This window comes from Capra hircus, chromosome 3 (assembly GCF_001704415.2).
Source record: "Capra hircus breed San Clemente chromosome 3, ASM170441v1, whole genome shotgun sequence".
Taxonomy (NCBI): domain Eukaryota; kingdom Metazoa; phylum Chordata; class Mammalia; order Artiodactyla; family Bovidae; genus Capra; species Capra hircus.
The window spans coordinates 29,553,295-29,571,813 of NC_030810.1; the positions used below are offsets into that span (position 1 = coordinate 29,553,295).

Genomic DNA, 18,519 nt, shown 5'->3' on the forward strand with positions numbered 1-18,519 from the left:
TGGCTATAGATAATTTAAAAGTCATTATGAAGTTCAGATTTCCATTTAGAGAAAAAGTATTTTTCTAAAGAAAAAAATCTGTTATGGGAAAGATGGTATCATATGACCTTTATGTGATGCTATGTTGCATTTTTACTGAATCATGATATAAAATTTCCATGCCTGTTAAATAACTATCCAAGATACTCATACCTTTCTTCCTAAAGAATCAAGTTGATCAAGGGCTTCCTGAATGGCTGGATCAGTAGGTATCAAGAGCAGAAGCTTTCGTACTCGTAGAGTTATCCTGAAATTTTTCAAATGTGAATTTTTTTTTTTCTTAAGAGCCACAGTTTCAAATAAAAAACAGTCAAATGTAGCAAGGGATGTGAAGTGATATACATATTAAGAGAACATTTATTTGGTTCCCTAGCTTTAATAGCTTGCTCTCTTGCAAGCTTCACAAACGTTTCCATTTACCTTGGCTCCTCCAGATTGGCCAGCTGGTAAAGCATGTCGAATACATTACACACAAGTGCCATCACCACACCAGGGAGGGATTTCTCCTGAGGGAAAAAGCAAAACAGAGATACAAACTCACAGAAGAATTTTCTTCTTTTCTAATCAAAGGTACAAACAATAAAATGACTGGTTCTTAAAGACTGGCTACTGTAAAACTTGGGGATTCCCTGGTGGCACAGTGGTAAAGAATCTGCCTGCAATGCAGGAGATGCAAATTCAACCGCTGGGTTGGAAGATCCTCTGGAGAAGGGAATGGCTAACCACTCCAGTATTCTTGCCTGGAGAATACCACGGACAGAGGAGCCTGGTGGCCTACAGTCCGTAAGGCTGCAAAGGACTGGACATGACTGAGTGACTTTCACTTTGACTTCTCTGTCTTAATACTGCTCTGAGTAGGATTTCATTCTTAAATTCTTACTACATAAAGAATATGCCTGGAACGCAGGAGACTGCGGTTTAATTCCTGGGTCAGGAAGATCTGCTGGAGAAGGAATAGGCTACCCGTTCCAGAATTCTCAGGCTTCCCTTGTGGCTCAGCTGGTAAAGAATCCGCCTGTAATGTGTAACACTGTATAGGAGGTGGTGACCAAAATCATCCCCAAGGAAAAGAAACGTAAGAAGGCAAAGTGCTTATCTGAGGAGGCCTTACAAACAGATGGGAAAAGAGAAGCGAAAGGTAAAGGAGATGGGGAAAGATAAACCCAACTGAATGCAGAGTTCCAGAGAAGAGCAAGGAAAGGTAAGAGAGCCTTCTCAAGTGAACAATGCAAAGAAATAGAGGAAAAAATAGAATGGGAAAGACAAGAGATCTCTTTAAGAAAACTGGAGATACCAAGGGGACATTTCATGCAAAGAGGGGCTCAATAAAGGACAAAAACAGAAAGAACCTAACAGAAGTAGAAGAGATTAAGAAAAGGCGGCAAGAGTGGAAGAACTGTTCAAAAACCTCTTAATGATCCAGATAACCACGATGGTGTGGTCACTCACTTAGAGCCAGACATCCTGGAGTGTGAAGTCAAGTGGGCCTTAGGAAGCATTACAAAACACCAAGCTAGTGGAGGTGATGGGATTCCAGCTGAGCTATATCAAATCCTGAAAGATGCTGCTGCTTAACTGCTGTACTCATAATGCCAGAAAATTTGGAAAACTCAGCAGTGGCCATAGGACTGGAAAAGGTTAGTTTTTATTCTAATCCCAAAGAAAGGCAATGCCAAAGAATGTTCAAATGATTGTACAACTGCACACATTTAAAATGCCAGCAAGATATGCTCAAAATTCTTCAAGCTTAGGCTTCAGCAGTATGAGAATCGATAATTTCCAGAAGTACAAGCTGGATTTAAAAAAAGCAGGAACCTGAGATCAAGTTGCCAACATATGCTGGATCACAGAAAAAGCAAGGGAATTCCAAAAAAAACCCTCTACTTCTGCTTCATTGACTATGATAAAGCCTTTGACTGTGTGGATCATAACAAACTGTGGAATACTGTTAATGAGATGGGAATACCACACCACCTGACCTGCCCCCCTGAGAAACCTGTAGGCAGGACAAGAGGAAACAGAACTAGACACTGAAAAACGGACTGGTTCCAAATTGGGAAAGGAGTACGTCACGGCTGTATATTGTCATTCTGCTTATTTAACTTATATGCAGAGTATATCATGTGAAATGCTGGGCTGGATGAATCACAAGGTGCAATTAAGATTGCTGGGAGAAATACCAACAACCTCAGATATGCAGATGATACCATTTTAATGGCAGAAAATAAAGAGGAACTAAAGAGCCTCCTGATGAAGGTGAGAGAGGAGAGTGAAAAAGCTGGCTTAAAACTCAACATTCAAAAAATGAAGATCATGGCATCCAGTCCTATCACTTCATGGCAAATAAATGGGGAAAATGTGAACACAGTGTCAGATTTCATTTTTGTATGCTCCAAAATCACTGCAGAAGGTGAGTGCAGCCACAAAATTAAAAGACATCAAGTGATAAAAGACACTTGCTCCTTGGAACAGTACCTATAACAAACCTAGACAGTGTATTCAAAAGCAGAGACATCACTTTGCCAACAAAGGTCCATCTAGTCAAAGCCATAGTTTTTCCAGTAGTCACATACTGATGTTGAGAGCTGTACCATAAAGAAGGCTGAGTACCGAAGAACTGATGCTTTTGAATTGTGGTGCTGGAGAAGACTCTTGAGAGTCCCTTGGACTGCAACGAGATCAAACCAGTCAATACTAAAGGAAATCAACCCTAAATTGGAAGGACTAGCACCAAAGCTGAAGCTCTAATAAATACTCTGGCCACCTGATGTGAAGAGCTGACTCACTGGAAAAGACCCTGATGCTGGAAAAATTGAAGGCAGGAGAAGGGGGCGACAGATATGAGATGGTTGGATGGCATCACTGACCTAGTGGACATGAGTTTGCGCAAACTCAGGGAGATAGAGAAGGACAGGGAAGCCTGACGTGCTACAGTTTACAGGGTTGCAAAGAGCCCGACACAACTTAGCGACTGAACAACAATGATGAAATATAAAAATGTTAAACTTGAAGATGCTATGTACATCACTTCTGCTATTGATAAACTGTCTTAATAATGCTCTGAGTGAGATTTCATTCTTAAATTCTCACTACATGAAGAATGCGCCTGCAATGCAGGAGACCCTGGTTTGATTCCTGGGTCAGGAAGATCCGCTGGAGAAGGGATAGGCTACCCATTCCAGAATTCTTGGGCTTCCCTTGTGGCTCAGCTGGTAAAGAATCTGCCTGCAATGTGGGAGACCTGGGTTTGATCCCTGGGTTGGGAAGATCCCCTGGAGAAAGGAAAGGCTACCCACTCCAGTATTCTGGCCTAGAGAATTCCACGGACTGGGTAGTCCTTGGGGTTGCAAAGAGTTGGACATGACTGAGTGACTCTCACTTTCACATGTAAGTATAGTTAGTTTTTAAAAAAATCACAATATTAACATTAACCCTGTAGGCTTCAGTGGTATCTATAGCAAGACTATGCTCTCTAAGTTTTAAAGAGACAGCCACACAACAATCTTACATAAGTTATTAAATGAAAGAGCTGTATATAATAATCCTCTCCATTACTTAAATACTTTTACTTCACATGAGTGCTGGTTATTATCTTACTTTGTAGACTGTAAATGCATAAAGAGTAGAATGTCTTTTTTCAGTTTTGTACCCCCGGTGCTGAGCTCAGTTCCTGCCACAGAGAAGGTACAAAAAACCTTGAATGATTCATAAAATCATTCAAGAAATACTGATCACCTATTATGTTTCACTATTGTTTTAGGTGCTGGAAATACAGTAGTGAGCAAAACATTCAGAGGTCTGCTCTCACAAAGCTTACATTTCACTGGGGAGAGAAACAGGGACATTAAACAAAATGAATATTTTATATAGTATGTTGAGATGGAAATAAAGCAGGGAAGGGAAATGAGCCATGCAGGAGTAGGAACAGACTGAAAGTTTAGATGGGATCACCAAGGCGGCTCACCAAGAAGGCTACAGTTGAGTGAGAGCAGGAGGAAGTGAGAAAGAACCTGGGTATCAGCAAAGAAAATGCCTGGGTATTGGGGAAGAACAAGTGCATAGGCCCTGCTATGTTTGAGGACCAACATCGAGGCCACTGCAGCTGGAATGGTGAGAGGGAGGGTGGGTCCTGGGGGAAGACCTCAGGGGAGAACACTAAGTGAGGTGGGAGGTGCTGAAGCCTCTGAACTGAGGAGTGGCATAATCTGACTGGTCTATAAAAAGATCATGGGATGCTGGGTGCTATACACCAGAGACTGAACTGGAATAAGGGCAGAAGCCCTGGGACCAGACACAGCACTATGGTTACCCTCAGGTGGTGGGTGGGGCATGATGGCTGCCTGGATCTGTGTGGAAGCTGTGGAGGCAGAGGAGAGTAGCTGGCTTCTAGATATAGAGGTATTTTAAAGGTAGAGTCAAAGATTTGGTGATACATAGATGTATAAGGGAAAGAAGGGACCTCAAGATTCAGGCATGAATCCCTAGAAGAATGAAATAGGCATTATCTGAAACAGGACAAGACTGTGGGATGAAGAGGTTTGGGGTAGGAGCAGGTGGTGGGAAAGCGGGCAGCAGCTCAGTTTCAAGAGTTAGAATGAAGTGTCTATCACACATTTAAGAGGAGATGCTGTGTTGAGTAGTTGGTTCCATGTAGAGACGGTAAAGAATTCGCCTGCAGTGTAGGAGACTTGAGTTCGATCCCTGGGTTGGGAAGATCCCCTTGAGAAGGGAATAGTAACCCACTCCAGTATTCTTGCCTGAAAAATCCCATGGACAGAGGAGCCTGGTGGGCTACAGTCCATGGGGTCGCAAAGAGTTGGACTAGACAGAGTGACTAACACAACAACCTACACTTCAAGCTAAAGATAAAAGTTGGGGTATTATCAATGTATATGTAATATATATAGTTTTGAAATTGTATGAGATTCCTAAGTAAGATTCCTAAATAAGTGTAGACAGAGGAGAGGTCAAAGGACTGAGCCAGGGAACTTCTCTGCATACAGATCAGGAAGATAAAGCAGCAGCAGCAGAGGAGCCCAAAGAGGAAGACCTAGAGAGGGATGGAGAGGCCGGTGAGTTCTGGGAGACAAGTGGAGAAAGTATTTCAAGGGGAAATGATCACAAGGAACAAGTCTGCTGAGATGTCAAGAAGATGAGGATTAAGAGGTGGACAAAACATGTGGAGTCTCTCTTCAAGAGGAGTCAAGAGAGGATGGTAAAGAGAGTCCAGACTCTTTCAGGGAGCTTTGCTGATTTGAAAAGGAGAGAACTGAGGGAAACTGAAGCTGAAGTTTGGGTGAAAAGACGGCAGAAATAAACAGCACATTTGACTGTTAATGGTAATGACCCAGCAGAGGACAATCAATGAAGAGAGATGTAACAGAGCAACAGCAAGCAGGGGCCAGGCAGAATCACTCAGACTCACAAGAGTCTGGTTCAGAAGACTGATAAGGTACATAGTCTTCTCCCAACTGCTACTGCTGCTGCTACGTCACTTCAGTCGTGTCCGACTCTGTGCGACCTCATAGACGGCAGCCCACCGGGCTCCCTCGTCCCTGGGATTCTCCAGGCAAGAACACTGGAGTGGGTTGCCATTTCCTCCTCCAATGCATGAAAGTGAAAAGTCAAAGTGAAGTTGCTCAGTCATGTCCAACCCTCAGCGACTCCATGGACTGCAGCCTACCAGGCTCCCCCATTCATGGGATTTTCCAGGCAGGAGTACTGGAGTGGGGTGCCATTGCCTTCTCCTTCTCCCAACTAAATCCCAGCATTTCTGTGATACAGTTCCGAAGAGTCAGGACTTACGAGGAAAGGACATAATCATCCAAACCTGTATGGGCTGAAGGCAAAACTTCATGAGGTTAAGTTCTTGTTTTGCACTTGAAGATTATCACTGGATACCTGTTCCATGGCGTATGATGAGCTGAACACCCCGCTGCTGCTGCTGCTGGAGCTGGTTGAGGAATCTGCGGAGCTCCCAGATGGTGTCCCACTGCCAGAAGTCTTTACTGTGAGGATTTGTTCATCAGAGAAGCCCAGCTGGTGGAGTAGCTTTTGATCTTTATTCACTGTCAGCTGCAGAAAGTGGTTTCTTAATTACTACTGAGAAGGAAAAGAGAGGAGAATATTGACAACAGACTAAAGTGACACAAAATGTGTATTTATACCTACCAGACTGTCATTTGTAAATATCTGTATACTGTCCACTGGAGAGCACAACTGCTTGGCTATCTTCCACCGGACACTCCCTATAGTTTCATTACTGTGAGCCTGTAAAATGAAGTGAAACAATATTGTAATTCACTCATCAATTAATTTAAACAGCTACTAGTGAGCACCTTATATGTACTGGGCACTGCTGCAGAAGCTGGGAACATAGCAGAGAACCCAAAGACAAGAACCCTTGCCCTCATGAGGCTTTCCCGCTGCAGTAATTAAACATTCTATTCCATACGTCACTCCCCATCATGCATGTAATCAAATTTCAAATCCTTCCACTGCAGAGCCTTCCATTCTTCCCCTTCTCACTGTGCTCTAGTCACACCAGCCACTTTCCTTGCCATTGAATAAATCAGACAGACTCCCACCTTAGGACCTTTGTACCTGCTGCTCCCTTGGTATGGAGAGCTCCTCCCCAGAAATAAAATGCTCTGTCAATTTATGCAAGTCTCCATTCAAATGTGACCACCTCAGAGACCTTCCCTGTCCATTCTAAACTATGTCATGTGGTATTCTTCTTATATCTTTATAACACTCATTATCACCTGATATCATGTACTTACTTATGTATCTGCTTATACCCTATCAACTTCCTTTTACTTCAGATCTTTATTCTAAATTTGTTTACTAAACAGCTTTTAAAATAGTCATTCTTGCTGCTATCTTAATCAATGATGTTCATATGAAAATAACAAGACAACATGGCTTCAGAACTTAATGGAAACCTACCTCTACAGTGAAGGTATCTTTGGTAGACTCATAAGTAACGTTAAGAGTTAAAAGATGTCCATGGAATGAGGCACCATGAGGTAGAATAGTTCGGGGAACAGAGTAAAAATCCTTGAAAAAGACACAGCAAGTCAAACAAACAGCACAGTGCCACAGTTAAATGTCGCAAAAATATACTCCTAACAGACTAATTATAGGATGATAAAGTTGTTTTACAAAGAAGAGAGGCTTACCTCTATAGTGATCACGTAACGTTCTGCCAGAAGCAGTAATCGTTCAATTATTACCAGTTTAGTGGATCTAGGAATTAAAAAAATTTTTTTTGAACATACTTGAATTGCTAACATGAGCTCAATTTCAGTCTCTTTAACCAAAACCACAATCACATTTAGCCCTCACTGAAATCTGCAAAACTAAACTTCCCTTTTACTCGAGGGGGAGATGGCTCAAGCGGGTCACAGCCGTCACACACAGACGGAATAACAGTGGAGAAGCTGGCCCTGCCCCACATTTCCTTTCCTGTCCTTTTCTCTTTTTTTTAAATAGTTGTTCCGCAAATAGAAGGCCTGCGCTTCTTCTGGGTCTGCAGACATTTGTTTATCAATTCACCAAGAATGAACAATCAGTGAGTCTGAATCTCATAATCTTACAACTAAAATATGCCATATAATTCTGTAAACACACAGAACTGACAAAGTTCTGAACTGCCTGAAATTTAGAAGACAAATGTAAACCATTTAGTTTGCCACAAATGAGAACTGCTGTTTAATTAGCTCAAGAATGAGGCAGAAGAAAAAGGACCCCCCCCCAAAAAAAATGTTCATCTGGTTTATGTGACTATCCTGTATAGTTAAAACATATAACAGAATATGGTATCCCAAGGATTTTCAAAATAGTTAAATCAACACACATCAAGAGATATAATCATCTGTGGAACAGAAAACACATAGCAAGGAAGTGCGGAGCTCTCAGACTCTAAAAATGAGACCTGAGGTCTCTTTAGGTCAGAGTTAAGGAATCTTACGTATCATCTGAAATAAGAGGACTCCAATATTCAGCAGCTTGTACAGTGACAGCTCCACACTTTATTAAACACGACATGTGTTAACACTGACAATCCAAGTGCCCTCAAACACCTGATATTCCAGAAAGTCTAAATAGTTCATATAGGTCTAATTCTAAATCTCAGGCATGCTGATTAGCAGTACTGGAAACTTCACTTTAAAAAGAGTTGGTTAGCACAGGGAATTATACTCAATATCTTATAATAAACTATAATGGAAAACAATACAGAAAAAAGTATACATATATAACTGAATCACTTTGCTATAAAGTGCTTTAAAGGCTTTAAAAAGAAAAGGAACATCCCCAACTGTAAATAAAGAGAAAGAAATACACACATAAAGTGATTCCAGAAGTAGAGACTCTATCAGCACCAACCACTGGAGGGCAGCAGAATGAGACACAGAGGGAGCTCTTTTGAGCACCTGAGCATCACTGATTTGGGGCTGCTCACCAGTAATGAAAGACTTATTAAAATCCCACAGAAGTAGTTTAGCTGCTTCAATTTAATTTTCTAAATATCCATCTATTCTTACTATACCAAAGAAGTACAGAAAATGCTTAACTCAAATTTCACTGACAACATCTGAAAACACTCAATATAGCAATGTGATTTAGAGATGTCAATTCAAACTTTTAACACAATTATTTGAAAAATAAATTTAAGTACATAAATTTTAACTATGATTATATCATAATGTACAATATTAATCATCATAAGCCACTTCATTTTGCTTACACTGTTGGTGTCATGATTTGTCTATTCAGAAAGTTATGTCTAAGTAAATATTTCAAATCTGAAAAAAATTATTCTTCATACAAAGAATATATCTTGGTTCAATCATAAAGAGTAGGCAATTCATATTACACAGGGTTAAAGTAAAGTGAATCAAATGATAAAATATATGACAAGGAATACATAATTCTCAAGGATATGACTATTTGAAAAATACATGAAGTAAAATGAGGAAATGAACAATTAACTGAGAGATCGCCAAGGAAGAAAAAAGATCCCAATTTTATTTTTCAGCTGACCTGTCTTCGTGTGTTGGGTGCTTGCTGTGACTTCTGTAAGTGCTTACCTGTAAGGAGACTGGACTGATGTGGCCACAGTTGGCATGGCAGTCGCTGTCAGCATTTTCGTTGCTCTAGTCACAGCGTGTGTCAGAGTGGGGCCACCAAGTGCTGAACTGGCTGCCTACGTAACAAGAAATTATTCTACATCAGGGTTTCTCAGCGTCAGCTCTGCTGACATTTAGGGCAGGAAGGTGTTTTGTCATGGAAGACCGTCTTGGACTTTGTAGGATGCTTAGTGGCATTTCTGACTTGCACTCACCACCCACTGGCCACCTGGTACCCGGCAGGACCCATCTAGTGACAACCAGGAAGTCTCTAGACACTGCCAAATGTCCCCTGGGAGGCCAAATAATCTCCAATTGAGGACGACTGTTCTACATGTGTTATTTCTTACACAGTACCTTATTTAGGGTACCTGAATACTTTAAGTGTTTTTATGACCATGTATTTGGATGAAAGTCACAACCTGGGAACTCCTGTACAGATTCATCGCCAGCATATATTCATCACCAGAAAATTTAACTTTTTAGCATTTGAGGGCAGTAGCATTTTATGCTTTTGGAACACTCTTTATTAGGTATTAAACTTCAACAAGCACAAATTAAGAATGAAAAGATGAATGCTTAATACTCTAACCATCATGCTAGAAATAAAGCACTGGAAATACACACGAGATAGTATTATGTCACAGGCTACTAATGGACAAAGACAACCAGTGCCACCTACTACTGAGTGTGTTGCTGTGGCTTTTAACAGCATTTATGATATAAATGAAATGACACATGAGGAATGATGGGAAAAGAAGCAAGTGTGTATATAAAACTTCTGGACCAAGAAAGGAGAAAAAGAATCTATTAAAATGTAGAATGTACAGAATACAGTTTTATACCCCAAAAGGAGGTGGGGAGTGAGGTGCGGCAGGGTAGGTGAAACAGGGAAGGGAGATGGTGGAGGGAGAAGGAATGATTTCCCATAAAGTTACATTTATTTCTATATTGTGGGCATCAAGGTAAATGCCTGTTCCCTCTGCCAATACGATACTGCTGGCAAATTCTTCCAACGGGATCCAGCCAGAAATATCAGAACTATACATGATCTCAAAATACAAAATTATAAATGGAAGAAAACTCAAAGCATTTATTTCAAAAAAAGGTTAAATAAAATTTGCTACTCACTTCTAATCTTGTGTAGCAATCAGCAATGAATTTCTTATGTAATGATACAGAATCCTAAAAGTTAAGAGGTAAATGGAAATTAATGAGTCTACTATTTAGTTGTAATCATTATTAAGGATAAAACGTCAAAATAAAGAAGCTCAACTTTCAGGCACACCAACTTATCAATTAAAAATACATTACATTTTGTGTATGAGCACCTTTTCTCCTTACTTACCTTCTTTAACCTAGGATTTAGATTAATGTAACTGTAGTTTATAATTAACTGAATAGCCTCATTAGCAATTTCTTCATCAGGTGATTCCATGGCTATTTTCCAAATGAAATCCATTCCTATCAATTCCAGTTTTTCTACATACTGCTCAAAAAAAAAAAAAATAGCACATCAAGGTCACAAAAATACAATTATTTTCTGCTACACTGTAACTCCATACCTCTCACAGTTCACTATGAATTAAGGCTACAAAAACCAAGCTACACTTGAGAACATTAGTATATAAAACAACAGTTTTATATAATAATTTTTTAAAACAAAAAACAGCCAACAACAGAAACACTGGGCAACTTCTACGGAATCGGGACAGATAAGGAGATTTTCCTCCAGATGTTATCCTAAACTGAAGCTGCAGCTCTACCCAGATGGGGGGAGTCAAGCCAGAGGTGGTTACTAATCCTCAGGGCTCAATCTGGTCTTTTCAAAGCTCAGTTAGAAATGGCAAGATCGAGGGCTTACAAGATCTCGTAAAAATTCTAGGAAGTTAAGCCATGAATGAAACAGATCTGAAAAAAGAGTTATTTTTCGCCTTTTTAAAGCTACTCGACGTAAATATAAATGTAAGCTGTATACGTCCTCATTTTCCTGCTTTGTCTGTTCTTAAAAATTTCCCCCCAAATCCTTGCTGCTAAGACCCCAGAACTGAAGATTTTGGTACGTTCTCAGGTACCTGTGAACTGTTGCATGAATCTGAGAGGTTAGAAGCTGGGCTAGAACTATCCCTACTCTGCGTTCACCCAGCCACAGGGGGCCACTGGCTCTCTCAGATCAGCAAAAACCAAAGAGGAATCTGAGAAGTCACCTGTATGGGAAGGGGAATGCCCTCACACTCTGAGGAGCTCTCTGAATGATGCAGGAGACTGCAGTCAAGGGGGAGCCCATTCTTTTTAAAGAAGAGAGAAGACCTCATGTCTTCTCTCAATTAGAACGTTTTCTTTTTCTTTGCTGAATATCAAGTTCTACTAGATGACCCAAGTTATCTAGGTCTGAAAGCAACGCTGCTTACCAGCTGAGCTCCTTGTCTTTTCAATCGGTGGTCACACAGATTCACATTCTCAAAGAAAGTCTTAAATAAGGTAAACCCTGAAATTATAGAATGTCAGATAAATTCATGTGCTCTCGGTACCACAGATAATCAATGAAAAGACAAAGTATAAGAGCTAAAACGATTAAACTTTCAGAACAAAACAGGCACAAATCCTCAAGACAGTCAATTAGGCAACCCTTAAAACTCAAAACTAAAAGGGCAAATAACCCCATTTAAAGATGAGAAAGATTTTAACAGACATCTTTTCAAAGGGGATAAGTGACCAGAGAGCCCATGAATATCCTTAGTCATCAGGGGAATGCATATTAAAGGCTATGAGATCCCATCTCAAAACCACTAGGATGGCTAAAATAAAAATGACAGTTTATAATTATCAGAGAAGATGTGGAGAAATCAAAACCTCATATACTGCTGGTGGGATTATAAAATGGTATAGCCACTTTGCAAAAAAGATGGACAATTCCTCAAATGTTAATTATATCATATAGCAATTTCACTCCTAGGTAGATAAAAACTTGTACACGGACATTTACAGCAGCATTATTGACAATAACCAAAAGTGGTAACAACCCAGATGCCTATCCATTGATGAATGGATATAACACAATGTGTTATATCCATTCAATGAAGTGTTATCCAGTCATATGGAATGAAGTTCTGACACGTGCAAAAACCTCAGTGAACCTTAACCACATTATGTCTCAGCATGATCAAGAAGCCAAATATAAAAGGTGACATACTGCAAGATTCTACTGATATAGAATGTCCAGATCAGAATAACCCACAAGGACAACAAGCAGATGCGCAACTGTGGAAAGGGGAGAACGCAGCGTGACTACTACCTAGTTTCCTTCTGCGGTGATGAAACTGTCCTGAGATGAAAAATGGTGAAGGCTGAACAACATTGTGAACAGACAAAAAACACTTCGTGCACACTTAAAAGAAATAAATTTTATGGCATGTAAAATTCATATCAAGAAGAAAAATTTCAATTAAAATAAACAACTGAAAAGAGGATTTTTATACTTGGACCTTTCTTACCTTAAATGAATCCTTTTTATACTAAGTAATTTCATGAAAACAGTTTGACAGTTATTAGGCTGTGTAATTTAAAAATACCATTCATGTAAAAAGAAATTCATTTGTTTATATAAACATGTTTATATAGATGTATCTTTATATGCATAAGGCCAAGTCCAGAAGCATATACCAAACTGTGAAGCTGTTTCTCACAGTGGGCTGAAAAGAATAAAATTTAAAGAACTGAAAAACAATTTTAATGTTTTTCCTTACCATTCATAGTGATTTCATATGACTCCAATTTAAGAATTTTCTCCTTGAAGAGCTGCTGCTGAACATCACTCTCAAGATCATGTTGCCCTTTTGTAAACCATTCAAAACACATCTGTGAATCAAGACAAATATCACCCTGTAACTAAAACTCACTTCAGGCAAATACTTAATCCAAATGAGGAAAGCAAAGACAAATGATTTTTAATTCTTCAGAAATTTATAATGCCTTCAGTTCATTCAGTTGCTCAGTCGTGTCCAACTCTTTGCAACCCCATGAATCACAGCACGCCAGGCCTCACTGTCCAAAACCAACTCTCGGAGTTCACTCAGACTCACGTCCATCAAGTCCGTGATGCCATCCAGCCATCTCATCCTCAGTCGTCCCCTTCTCCTCCTGCCCCTAATCCCTCCCAGCATCAGTCTTTTCCAATGAGTCAACTCTTCGCATGAGGTGGCCAAAGTACTGGAGTTTCAGCTTTAGCATCATTCCTTCCAAAGAAATCCCAGGGCTGATCTCCTTCAGAATGCACTGGTTGGATCTCCTTGCAGTCCAAAGGTTTCTCAAGATTCTTCTCCAGCACCACAGTTCAAAAGCATCAATTCTTCAGCACTCAGCTTTCTTCACAGTCCAACTCTCACATCCATACATGACCACAGGAAAAACCATAGCCTTGACTAGACAGACCTTTGTTGGCAAAGTAATATCTCTGCTTTTCAATATGCTATCTAGGTTGGTCATAACCTTTCTTCCAAGGAGTAAGCGTCTTTTAATTTCATGGCTGCAGTCACCATCTGCAGTGATTTTGGAGCTCCCCAAAATAAAGTCTGACACTGTTTCCACTGTTTCCCCATCTATTTCCCATGAAGTGATGGGACCAGATGCCATGATCTTTGTTTTCTGACTGTTGAGCTTTAAGCCAACTTTTTCACTCTCCACTTTCACTTTCATCAGGAGGCTTTTAGTTCCTCTTCACTTTCTGCCATAAGGATGGTGTCATCTGCATATCTGAGGTTATTGATATTTCTCCCGGCAATCTTGATTCCAGCTTGTGCTTCTTCCAGGCCAGCATTTCTCATAATGTACTCTGCATATAAGTTAAATAAGCAGGGTGATAATACACAGCCTTGACGTACTCCTTTTCCTATCTGGAACCAGTCTGTTGTTCCATGTCCAGTTCTAACTGTTGCTTCCTGACCTGCATACAGATTTCTCAAGAGGCAGGTCAGGTGGTCTGGAATTCCCATCTCTTTCAGAATCTTCCAGTTTATTGTGATCCACACAGTCAAAGGCTTTGGCATAGTCAATAAAGCAGATATAGATGTTTTTCTGGAACTCTCTTGCTTTTTCAATGACCCAGCGGATGTTGGCAATTTGATCTCTTGTTCCTCTGCCTTTTCTAAAACCAGCCTGAACATCTGGAAGTTCACGGTTCACGTATCGCTGAAGCCTGGCTTGGAGAATTTTGAGCGTTACTTTACTAGCATGTGAGATGAGTGCAATTGTGCAGTAGTTTGAGCATTCTTTGGCATTGCCTTTCTTTGGGACTGGAATGAAAACAGACCTTTTCCAGTCCTGTTGCCACTGCTGAGTTTTCCAAATTTGCTGGCATGTTGAGTGCAGCACTTTCAGCATTATCTTTGAAATAGCTCAACTGGAATTCCATCACGTCCACTAGCTTTGTTCATAATGATGCTTTCTAAGGCCCACTTTACCTCACATTCCAAGATGTCTGGCTCTAGGTTAGTGATCACACCATCGTGATTACCTGGGTTGTTAAGTTCTTTTTTGTACAGTTCTTCTGTGTATTCTTGCCACCTCTTCTTAATATCTTCTGCTTCTGTTAGGTCCAGACCATTTCTGTCCTTTATCGAGCCCATCTTTGCATGAAATGTTCCCTTGGTATCTCTTAATTTTCTTGAAGAGATCTCTAGTCTTTCCCATTCTGTTGTTTTCCTCTGTTTCTTTGCACTGATCGCTGAGGAAGGTTTTCTTATCTCTTCTTACTATTCTTTGGAACTCTGAATTCAGATGCTTCTATCTTTCCTTTTCTCCTTTGCTTTTCGCTTCTCTTCTTTTCACTGCTGCTGCTGCTGCTGCTGAGTCGCTTCAGTCGTGTCCGACTCTGTTCAACCCCATAGACGGCAGCCCACCAGGCTCCCCCATCCCTGGGATTCTCCAGGCAAGAACACTGGAGTGGGTTGCCATTTCCTTCTCCAATGCAGGAAAGTGAAAAGTGAAAGTGAAGTCGCTCAGTCGTGTCCTACTCTTCGCGACCCCACGGATTGCAGCCCACCAGGCTCCTCCACCCATGGGATTTTCCAGGCAAGAGGACTGGAGTGGGGTGCCATCGCCTTCTCCCTTCTTTTCACAGCTATCTGTAAGGCCTCCCCAGACAGCCATTTTGCTTTTTTGCATTTCTTTTCCATGGGGATGGTCTTGATCCCTGTCTCCTGTACTATGTCACAAACCTCAGTCCATAGTTCATCAGGTACTCTATCTATCAGATCTAGTCCCTTAAATCTATTTCTCACTTCCACTGTATAATCATAAGCGATTTGATTTAGGTCATACTTGAATGGTCTAGTGGTTTTCCCTACTTTCTTCAATTTAAGTCTGAATTTGGCAATAAGGTGTTCATAATCTGAGCCACAGTCGGCACCTGGTCTTGCTTCTGTTGACTGTATAGAGCTTCTCCATCTTTGGCTGCAAAGAATATAATCGACCTTATTTCGGTGTTGACCATCTGGTGATGTTCATGTGTAGAGTCTTTTCTTGTGTTGTTGGAAGAGGGTGTTTGCTATGACCAGTGTGTTCTCTTTGCAAAACTCTATTAGTCTTTGCCCTGCTTCATTCCGCATTCCAAGGCCAAATTTGCCTATAACCCCATATGTTTCTTGACTTCCTACTTTTGCATTCCAGTCCCCTATAATGAAAAGGACATCTTTTTTGGGTGTTAGTTCTAAAAGGTCTTATAGGTTTTCATAGAACCATTCAACTTCAGCTTCTTCAGTGTTATTGGTTGGGGCATAGGCTTGGATTACTGTGATATTGAAAGGTTTGCCTTGGAAATGGACAGAGATCATTCAGTCATTTTTGAGATTGCATCCAAGTACTGCATTTCAGACTCTTTTGTTGACCATGATGGCTACTCCATTTCTTCTGAGGGATTCCTGCCCTCAGTAGTAGATATAATGGTCATCTGAGTTAAATTCACCCATTCCAGTCCATTTTAGTTCACTGATGCCTAGAATGTCGATGTTCACTCTTGCCATCTCCTGTTTGACCACTTCCAATTTGCCTTGATTCATGGACCTGACATTCCAGGTTCCTATGAAATATTCCTCTTTACAGCGTCGGACCTTGCTTCTATCACCAGTCACATCCACAACTGGGTATTGTTTTTGCTTTGGCTCCATCCCTTCATTCTTTCTGGAGTTATTTCTCCACTGATCTCCAGTAGCATATTGGGCACCTAGTGACCTGGGGAGTTCCTCTTTCAATATCCTATCATTTTGCCTTTTCATACTGTATAATGCCTTAGGACCACTCAAAACTAAAATGATTGGAACTCTGGAACTAAATGAAGCAGTTAGTTACAGCAATCTTTCTTCTAGATAATGAAAATACATACTCATACTCTCCACTGAATCATTACATTTCAGTTTTTCCATGACATTTACTAATAAGCTTTATGCTGTGTTAGGCTCTGTCACATATTGATCCTTTCAAGAACTCTATGATGTAGTTAACGTTATTCTGCAAAATGAGAGGAGGAAATAGCGATTCACTGTTAGGAAACACTGAAGCAGGGCAGTGCTCCTGGTTTAATCCACCCTCAGCTGTGCAACTGTAGTTCTAAAGATTTGTCTAGGCAGCAATTCTATCTTTAGGGTTTCTGGGATACAACATCATTACAGGAACTCAAAGTTTCTGCTGGTTAACTTAAAATTAGTTTCATGGGAGGGAAAAAAAAAAACTAAAGAATACACTAAGTTCGCTATACTCAGTTGAATTTGGTTTTATGCAGAATGGTTACCAAAATTACCTAAGATCTCATATGCTTGTGTATATCACACATATATAAAATATCTTTTCAACACTCTTAGCTCCTAGCTTATTATAAATGTATGCTTAGTAAACTGAAAAGTGTTTAGAATTGAAGATATGAGACATGCACAAAAATGTGAGATACACACAATAAAGCAAAATACTACTTATTAAGTCACACTTTTGTCTCACTTCATCCATAACGCCGTCTTCTTACCTCTCTATCTAATTCACAAACATCCGGGCCAGTCACAAGACACTCCCAGATTTCCTTGGCACGATTCCAACCCAAATACAGAGTAGCTTCTTGCAAGAAAAATGCCAGGAATTTAAGATGGGCCTCTAAGTACTGGAAAAAGAAATAATGTTAATTAGTCAACTTCAGGCATTTATACGTAAAAGCAAAAAAAAAAAACCAAAAACAACTGAAATTAAAAAGTAGTTTTACCTTTAAGTAAAAAGTAGTTTACCTAATGCTTTCTCTTGTAATTTAGGGTAAAGTAAATGTGAGAAATCCGTTTATGAGGTGACAATACAATGTAGCAGAAACTACGTGTCTATTACAAATTCAGGTGACTTTAGATGCCAAGCAATCTCAGAGTAAAACACCAGAACACAACTGATGAGTGAAGATATTTTTCTATTTTTTGGAAAACAATATTACTGACACCCTTGAGAAACAAAAAGCCATGAGCCACAGAACTGACAATTATATTTTTGATCAAAGACAAAAGATATTTATTTTTAATACCATATGATATGCAGTTATGTTAGGTGATTTACTGAAAGATATATCCACAAATATCAATTTTCTAACCTTTTACTTCAAGGTGGTTTTATTAAAGATTAAAAACTGTTCCATCATGACAAAGACACCTCATGCTTCCTCTTTAGAGTTCCTTCCAATAAATATTACTTTTATAGTTCAAATGCAAAAAGGTCAAATGGATGCTGTAAGTCATGAAACAACAGCACAAAGCCAGGTACCTCCCGGTAGGTATATCGGCCATCCACTAGTGTTGAACCAGTTAAGCCTCCAGGTCCAGCCACAGCTGCTGCAAGCCGATGACAAGCTATCAAGCTTCCTGTTACCAGTTTTACTATTTCAAAATTTTTCTTCAAGTCTTGAATAATGCTCTTGGTGAAAACAAACAAAGAAAAGGTATGAGAATGTGCAGCTACTTCGTCAATTTAATATAAGCTTCTATTTGAGCATACAGTTGAAGAACAGCAAACATAAAAAATTTTCACTCACATTTCCTACATAAAAGTAAATGAAAACAATCTGATATGTACATTTACTTGGGAATTACTACAGAATAAACAAACTTCCCTGGTAAATTTCTGGTTCTAAAGGAATTTTTTGTTTTATTATTTTTTTTAAAAAAATAAGTCTTTTAAAAGCACTATCTCACTTCTTGCATACTTTTCCAGATCTTTCTTCCGAAGTCTCTTACATTGAGGAGCCTCTAGTTCCTTAAGTGAACTGATGTTTTTTCACAATATAAAACAAGTCTTGCGAATCTTTTCAAATTCCTACAATACTATTCTAACT

General features: G+C 39.8%; 1 protein-coding gene across 3 annotated transcripts in view; it reads right to left on the minus strand.

Moving 5' to 3' along the window:
• Positions 1 to 18,519, minus strand: part of USP24 (ubiquitin specific peptidase 24) — a 167,636-nt gene that overhangs the window by 77,118 nt on the left and 71,999 nt on the right. For all 3 annotated transcript variants that reach the window (XM_018044626.1, XM_018044619.1, XM_018044630.1), the window contains exons 18-30: positions 17,952 to 18,101; positions 17,182 to 17,313; positions 12,917 to 13,028; positions 11,582 to 11,658; positions 10,519 to 10,659; positions 10,302 to 10,355; positions 9,132 to 9,247; positions 7,221 to 7,287; positions 6,988 to 7,098; positions 6,211 to 6,309; positions 5,941 to 6,114; positions 460 to 545; positions 193 to 286 (exon numbers count right to left, since the gene is read on the minus strand). In XM_018044626.1, the coding sequence (XP_017900115.1) occupies positions 193 to 286; positions 460 to 545; positions 5,941 to 6,114; positions 6,211 to 6,309; positions 6,988 to 7,098; positions 7,221 to 7,287; positions 9,132 to 9,247; positions 10,302 to 10,355; positions 10,519 to 10,659; positions 11,582 to 11,658; positions 12,917 to 13,028; positions 17,182 to 17,313; positions 17,952 to 18,101 (1,413 nt within the window). The remainder of the gene's footprint in view (positions 1 to 192; positions 287 to 459; positions 546 to 5,940; positions 6,115 to 6,210; positions 6,310 to 6,987; positions 7,099 to 7,220; positions 7,288 to 9,131; positions 9,248 to 10,301; positions 10,356 to 10,518; positions 10,660 to 11,581; positions 11,659 to 12,916; positions 13,029 to 17,181; positions 17,314 to 17,951; positions 18,102 to 18,519) is intronic.